This window comes from Cucurbita maxima, unplaced genomic scaffold (assembly GCF_002738345.1).
Source record: "Cucurbita maxima cultivar Rimu unplaced genomic scaffold, Cmax_1.0 Cma_Scf00005, whole genome shotgun sequence".
NCBI classification, from domain to species: Eukaryota; Viridiplantae; Streptophyta; class Magnoliopsida; order Cucurbitales; family Cucurbitaceae; genus Cucurbita; species Cucurbita maxima.
In genome coordinates this window covers 1,911,891-1,920,280 of record NW_019272021.1, presented here as the reverse complement: position 1 = coordinate 1,920,280, position 8,390 = coordinate 1,911,891, and the positions used below count along the sequence as shown (strand labels likewise).

Here is an 8,390-nt window from a genome sequence, read left to right as displayed (position 1 = left end):
GGGTTTTTTTTTTTTTTTTTTTTTTTTTTTTTTTTGTTGGTTACATATTCTTGGACGAATGATAAAAATCGAGAGTTATGGTATTGTATTAATGTATTAAGTGATTTGAATCTCAAATAAATTTTCTCACTTTAAGATATTTGATCGATAAAATAATCTAAATTTTAACTTCAGATGTGATTTCTTTATCCTTTTTAATTTCTTAGACATTTTAGATCTAAAGACCTTATTTAAGGTTTTTAGATCGAGTTTCTAAGAGTTTTATTAATTTAGAATGAAATCTATCTTGATTTGAAAGGTTTTAATATTTGTGATTTAAGGATTTGCGTAATTGAAGCTGAGTTATTCTTTAATACTACAGAAATTCTAACTTGAATTTATCTTATTCTAATTTAAACAACATTTTACTACCTCTATCTTAAGGTTCATATTCAATAAATCGGATCGAAAAATAGATAATCTAAGGTTAGATAGACAAAAATGGGACTGACCCACGTGCACACTACACGTACGTTACGTGCACATTCCTCTCCTTCCTTGCATGCTTCCTACTACAATTTTTTCATCCTATTTTACTTTTGTTCTAAACTCATTCTTCCTCGTTCGTACATGTCTCAATTTGATTATTCTACAGAAGTTGTGAACTTTTAACTACGCATCCAATAAGACAAAAATTATGGAAAATAATCAACTATAGATGGAGAATTATAAGAAATAAGTTCTAGTTACAAAGCCTCCTATACCAAATAAGAAAGCTACCACAAATTACCTTTCAATTATTCTTGGATACGTTACAAATTTTAGGTTAGTTTATTAGAATATTAATTTTTCGGATTTAACGAGGTTTTATTATTTTTTTTTAGCTTTATAAAAATATTTTCAAGATTTTAAGCTACCATACCTAGCCGTCGTTATAATATTGATGGACACGAGAGTTAAAGCTTTTCCATTGACAATAAGTTACTTTAAAGTTCATTTTCAAGATTATACGTAGTCATTCAAGTAGCTCTAATTAAGCTGAATTGAGCTATCTTGCAGAAGAATTTGAATCACAAGTTTAAAAACGAGTTTTTTTACTCTTGATTTTGATCTTCAAAATAATCGTTTTTGGGTTCTTTAATAATTCATATCTAAAAAATCTTTAGTGAACAAAGCAAGTGTCTCCTATCATTAGTCTTATTCTATCAATAATTTTACCCAAATATTTTTAAACTTGCTTTACCAATAGATCTATCTCATTTCTTATACATTACTTTTATTTTAATAGATGGCACTTCTGCTGTGTCGAATTACTTAGTTATTCAGATTTAATAATAGAGATTCGACTTTTGAGATCGCAGTTGACCTTTTATCTGCTAAGTTATGTTCAAATGGAAAATCGTGATACAATTCTGGTAATCAAACGTAACTTAACTAACACGTAAAGTGTGTCCTCGTTATCATCACCATGTTAGAAGTAAACAAGAAAAAGAAGGGAAAAAAAACTGATTTTGTAAGAGAGACTATCAAAGGACTAAAGTTGTGATGGGCTTCAAGTAAGAGCTTCAAGGGCATGTGGTGTGTTACAATCGTATTTTTTCAGGACGTCGGCAAGTGATTGTGCGGCACTCACTCTTACTAGTGAGTGAGTTAACCAACTTGATTTCGTACGGCCAACGTGTTGCCTTTGGCCGTACGAAGTATATCCAAGCTTCTAATCTTGCTTCGAGAAGAAAGATTTAGAAGAAGGGGGCATAGTGATTTTAGAAAGAGAGTTTGGAAGTAAGGCTGAAAGCAATGATGAAACCAATGTTATAAGCTAGCCAGTAAGAAAGACAATACGACTCAAATAGCATATAACTCCGTGCAAGAAGAATTGACGACTCATCACATCTCTCTCTAGTACATTTTAAGGCATTTCAAGAAAATATAATAAGAGACTATACATATATAATAAGAGACTATACATCATGAAAATGGTAAAGTAGCACGACACGAGGGATTTGGCATGTAATAGACATGCAGCTATGGACAACATGTATTAGACAAGTATGTCAAAAAAAAAAAAAAAAGTGAAGTATAAAGAACAACTTGAGGGGATAGTTTTGGTTGTACTAAGAACCTTAGACACTTGCACTTTTTAACTTTTTTGTAGCGGTGAATAGAGCATACCTCTGATGAGTATCTCTAAGGGAGAAAGAACCACAAATTTCCTTAACTTTCTTAATAAGTTAAAAACAACTAAAAATTCTCATAAATAAATCACTAGCTATGTTCTTAAACTTGCACCACAATTTGGTAACTACTAATAATTTGACTCACATTCTCCTTTATAAATTTGACGTTGTCGAGATTCTTTACTCCAAGCATAGCTCGAACCATAGCTCGAATCATAGCTCGAACCATCTCCATGCCTCCAAGTTCGGAAGCAAAGGATGAGGAATGTTCGTTAAAAGACATCAACCTCAATGACAAGTTTAGGGTTGTGATAACGAAGCAGTCGAGTGAATTCAAGGTAGCTATGTTAAATTGACTCGTGTAATAATGGACTACCTTTAAAAGTATAAAGACTAAAATTAATTGATACTCGTGGAATTAGAATGTTAAAAAAGTCAAAAGGCCAAGAGAAATTGACAGGGAATTTCTACGAGCTCACACTAGACATTAAAAATTGAAATCATTGGTACACATACAAAGCTATATGTAGTTCAGTGCCTATCTTAGGACACTGGAAAATGCAGTTGCCATAAATGCACCAAGTTGTTGTCCAAAGCGAGGCATTTGCAATAATTGCTCCCTTTCATCTCATTTGAGTGGTTTAGAGAGTACATTTTCTGACAGCTTTAGGTTGGCTTCTCGGTTGAAATAACATGAGTTTGATACTCTCGGACTCTTTCTTACTAGTTTCAACTCTTTAGATGGATTAAATGTTAGTATGACTACTTTTTAGCTAACTTAAATAAATTGGAGTAAGCTTAAATTATTTTATGCATAATTAGGTAAGACACTTTCCAAAGTAGAATTCTAAATTATGGTTGGGAGACTCTCGAGGTAAAATTAAATTTCAAAGTGCAGTGTTAAGCTAGCATCAAGGGAACGTAGTGACTTTGACCTAGGTCAACCAAGTAAATAAGTTTACTATTGATATGGTTGGATGAACTGAACGTTGTATGAACAACACGTGTGTTATGCCCCCTCCATGTGCCGTATTTTATAACTCTTGTGATGTTAATTATGTTATGCAATGTTATGACTTATTATATTATGACTACGTGATGATGTATTATGACTTATGTTATGCTATGATATGTCATGCACACCATGTTAGCATTATTATTTTCGAGATTGTAAGGTATTGTTATGCTAAGAATGTATCCATGAAAATGTTTATGAAAGACAAATGTGCGATCTGCATATTATATGATTTGAAGTTAAGGGGACTTCATGTATTTTTAGGTGTCGTACACATTGAGATACTTCTCCGTTATGATTAATACAAATGCATACTATATGACATTTATATTTGTCATGATGTTATGATACATCTCCTTTCCCTTTGTGTGTTTCGATTGTGTGAGTGTGCAGAAGTTGAAGGGCAAGTCCAGGAGTACGTATACATTTGCTTGGTGGATTCATGTACACGTACTTGAGTCATGTGTAGAGAAGAACTATACATCCAATTTTACTGAAAACAGAGTTCAAAGTCATTTATGTATTTCCTGACCCAATAGTGGGGTCACTTAGTATTCCTTAAAATACAAAAGCCAAGTACTACTCATGTTTTTACCGGTAAAGGTAAGGTGCCCTTATATGGTTGACTACTTCACGGTGACCGTCATGGAGTCGAAGATAAGGTAGTTACATGCATGAACAAGTCTATAATAATAAAAAATAAGATCCCTCCTTTCAGTTTTAACCGCCAAATTCTATCTTTTCTATTTTTGCTTCTCTTCAATAAATTTCTGACGCCTCCCCTTTTCATGTTCTATTTTTCTATTTTACTTTTTTTAATGCATTTACTACAAATCTATATTCCATCAATATATTTTTATGAATTATAAATTTAGTTTTTAGCTTCTAAATTTCTAAAATTTTCCTTTTATCCTCTAATCTTCATGTTTAACTTTTTAAATTTTAACTAAATAATTACATAGTCATGTGGATAAGGAGATAAGATACCAAATAGTAAGTTAAACTGTTTTTTACTTCAACTTGAAGCTAGAAAAAAACTTTACCCCATATTTAATTAATATAACCGAGCTAGAACAACCATTAGTTAAGAGCTTCCCGACATTTTTAAGGTCAATTTTCATTTTGTCCTTTGTTTTGTAGGGAGGTGTTTTGATTATACTTAGGCTACAAATATAGGATATGGTTTGGAATGTAGGAAGGATAAGATAGTATAGAGAATATATATTTGAGGAATTTGAAGGAGGCATGTGAAACAAGGCAATGTATTTATAGTACTTGATCAAGCATTACTTTGTAAACAACCTGAACTAGCAACTTTTAGGTTCTTTCCCTATGGACTACCTCTTACCTTCTCAAACATACATATCAAACCAAAATAATTGCATTTTTTTTTCAATTATTACTTACCTACACATATACTATGATGTACCTACGTATCCTACACTCCCCAGCTTAACGAAACTAGATTGCTCGATAATTCCGATAGACCCAACAATGACGACGACGAGGAGCACGACGGGATCTGCAAGATCGATGACATTATCTTGTCAATTTGCTCCATTGCCATTTGATTGGCTGCCAAGCATTGATCTTGTGGGTAGTAACCATTTGGAAAGCTTGATAATTTGGTAAATGGGTCAAGATCTTGCAAAGGAGCTGAAATTTGTGGAATTGATGACCAAAGATTTTCCTCACCAACTTCGCATAATTTTGCGGGATGCAAAATCGAACCATCGACGTATTGAGGTAGTGTCGTTGTTGGAGTGACAAACTCTCCGCTTGCAACCATTAGTTGGTCGGAGTCGAGCGATTGGGGATGGTAGCCGCCCAATGACTGCCACAATGGAGGGCTGTGAGGTAAAAAGTTGGTTGAGGGGGACAAGGAAGGCAGCAAATGAACCAAATTGGCATTTGGATTGAGATTGGTGAATTGCTGAAGCTTATAATCAATGAGATCATAACCAGGTTGTATCGTTGTAGTTGGAAGACATGGCTGATCATGATGGGCTGAGGTGGTCAGAATCAAATTAGGGTTTGCATTGAGAATAAAGAAGCCCTCATTATTAATGGAAACATTAGGGTTTTGGAGATGGCCAGGAAAGGTGGCCAAAGCTGAAACCTCATGAGAGATCAGCTTCTTTTTTATGTTCGAATTCCAAAAATTCTTCACTTCATTGTCTGTTCTTCCCGGTAATTGCTTTGCTATCTGAGCCCATCTGAAAGAAACCCAAAAACAAAAAGAGGTTTAGAATCAAAGTTGATATCTTTTTTTCTCTCTATATTATAGGTCGGTGCAACATTTTGGGTAATTTAGTATCACCAAGATAATCAATTTGATCGTTGAGAAATTAGAGAGTAAAAAAGAGAGAGACACCTGTTGCCAAGAATGCTATGAAGTTGAACAATGAGGGCAGCTTCTTGGGGGGAGAAGCTCCCACGTTTAAGGTCGGGTCTTAGATAATTTATCCATCGAAGCCTGCAACTTTTCCCGCATCGTTGTAGGCCTTCAAAACATACCGAAAAATTATTTGAAGGAGAAACAGTATGATTGACCGATTCGAATCTATATGATCAAATTTACCGAAACTCGAGCTTTCGAGTTTCGTAATAATTGTGAGGGGGAAAAGAGAAGGTAACTACCAGCAAGCTTAGGGACAGAGCTCCAACAGCCATGGCCATAAGTAGAAATGTAATTGACAAGCTTCTCATCTTCCTCCGGTGACCACAGCCCTCTCTTCACCTTCTGTTTGTTGCAGCAAGAATGGTGCCCCATATCCTCTCTCCCTTAGAGGGTTATGTTTTAGAGAGAGAAGAAGCAAAGAATGAAGTTAGAAGAAAGAGAGAGTGAATGACATTATGGGAGTGTGAAGGGAAAGGGAAAGGGGTAATGAATTTAATGCAGGGGAAGCTGTACGGTTGTGGGCCGCTTAGGGCTCATGCCAAATGCCCTACATCCTCTCCTTTTCGTGTCTACCAAATTTTTTTAGTACTACCCAAGTATGAAAAAATATTCTATACCGTTTTACCTAAACTTTAAGGGTATTGGCTCGATAGGTGAATATCTAAACGAAAAAATGTAACAGCCCAAGTCTCATACTATCAAATATTGTCTTTTTTGGACTTTTCCTTTCAAGTTTTTAAAATGTATCAAAGCTAGACACCGGACGATGTGCTAGGAAGGAGGCTGAGCCTCAATATACAATAGACATGAGGTGGTGTGCCAGCAAGGACGCTGGGCCCCAAAGTGGGGTGGATTGTGAAATCTCACATCGGTTGGTGAGGAGAATGAAACATTCTTTATAAGGGTATGAAAATCTCTCCTTAGTATATGCTTTTTAAAAACCTTGAGGAGAAACTTGAAAGGGAAAACCCAAAAAAGACAATATCTGTTAGCGTTGGACTTGTGTTGTTACAAAAAAAGATAGTCAAATCGAGTATAATTGAGTGGGTATGACACATTATCATCTGAAGATCGATAACCTCAACCTTTTATTTCTACAATTGTCATACTAAAAAAACGTGAAAATAAAAGTATTGGTGCATCTAGGTATATAATTCAACCGATAATACACAAATTATCATATCAAAGATCCATGACTCGACCTCCAAATCTGAGTCTTATTAAACAAAGCTAGAAAAGAAGAATGCATTGTACGAGTATTAGAAAATTTCTAGAATTATCGTAGGACCTACTAGAGACGAATGAAATAGGTTGGCCACACGTGGTGACGTGGCACTCGGGCTTCCGAGGTGGTCCTTCCTGACTTCTTTCCCTTTCCCTAATAATATTTTTTTTATATTAATTATTTATTAATAACAAACTCTACCAAAATCAAATTTTTGCTCTTTATACTATGTTCTCTACCATTGGAAAGCGATATGTTGTCTGATCAAGATCAAGATCCAACGGCTTAGGACAACCAATATAAAAAGTAGTTTTAGAAACTTTTTAATTTTTTAAATTGTTATGAATTCAAATATTTATTCTTGAAGAAGGAATTATTGTAAAAAAAAAAAAACAATGAAAAAAAAAAAAATCAATATTTCAAAAATTTTAAAAATTAAGCTACCTCTAAATTGGTGGCCAACCAATATAATTATTGCCAAAGTTTCCAATTTTATAATTAATATTTAACTTTTCCTCCCAATAATTTGGCACAATTATTATTATTATTATTATTTTTATTAAAGAAAAGGGACAAATCCCTATAGAATTGCACACAAATGGGCCTAGTTAATTAATTAATAATTATGGGTTTTTTTTTTGGGTATAAAAATTAGATTTGCATCCCAAAATAAAAATTAAAAAAGGATGGTGAATTATGAAAATAAAGAAATTGAGAAAATGGGTAAAGTTAATTAGAAGAAAAGCAAGCAAAAAAGAGGGAGAGATAAGCAAGCAAAAATGTATCATAAAAATAATCCAACCTACAATTTTGGTTATTGCCATTAATTGACATCAACTAATATTAGTATCTCACTTTTTTTTCACTCAATTTTCATTTTTCTTAAAACACAACTTCGGATCCCTCTAATCAAACACAAAACGAGCACATGATTGTTGCTCTATAGTCTCGAAACTTCAATACGTCATTGTCAGCAACTATACAAAAGTAGGTATCACATGCAGAAAGAATAGCAAGAATGAGTATAAAAATACTATTAAGTAGCTTACTAGCTTAAGTTAAATATTTTATCTTTTTTATTAGGGTTCACGTCGTTAACTCCTCTAAGCTTAATCCTATAGTTGGGTTCATATTCGATAATTTCTCCGAATTTATCTCAATATTTAGGTTCACAATAGATAATTTTTCTGAGCTTTTATCTCAAATATTTGATTTCACATAAGCTAGCTCATTTAAGCTCATATATATATTTAGGGTTCATGTTGTTTGTTAGAGCAAAGATCCTATTTTATTCATCATATAAAAACAAGGAATGATCTCATTAGTTAGACATGATCCTACAATAATCACATCATATACATGCAAGGAATGATCTTGCAATTCTTAGGACACGACCCTAGCATAATCATTTCACATGCATGCAAGGAGAAGAATCTCATGAGCTCAGTGAGTTCTCGGAAATGTCTAGCGCAATCGAGGAGGTATTTTTTATTCCAACACAATTCTGAAGGTATCGGATGGGCAAGAATGCAAATTGGATTTGAAGTATAGTAGAGTTTTTCAAAAACGTCAAAATATCCCTATCGTGATGAT

At 33.7% G+C, this 8,390-nt stretch overlaps 1 protein-coding gene across 1 annotated transcript; it reads right to left on the bottom strand.

The window, feature by feature from the left end:
* Window positions 1-4,419: 4,419 nt before the first annotated feature.
* Window positions 4,420-6,019, bottom strand: LOC111479965 (transcription factor MYB26-like). The gene is made up of 3 exons (XM_023124896.1): window positions 5,812-6,019; window positions 5,546-5,675; window positions 4,420-5,387 (listed from the first exon to the last, which is right to left on the bottom strand). Exons 1-3 carry the CDS (start codon window positions 5,942-5,944, stop codon window positions 4,610-4,612), a joined length of 1,041 nt encoding a protein of 346 aa, XP_022980664.1. The 5' UTR covers window positions 5,945-6,019; the 3' UTR covers window positions 4,420-4,609.
* Between the last annotated feature and the right edge of the window lie 2,371 nt (window positions 6,020-8,390).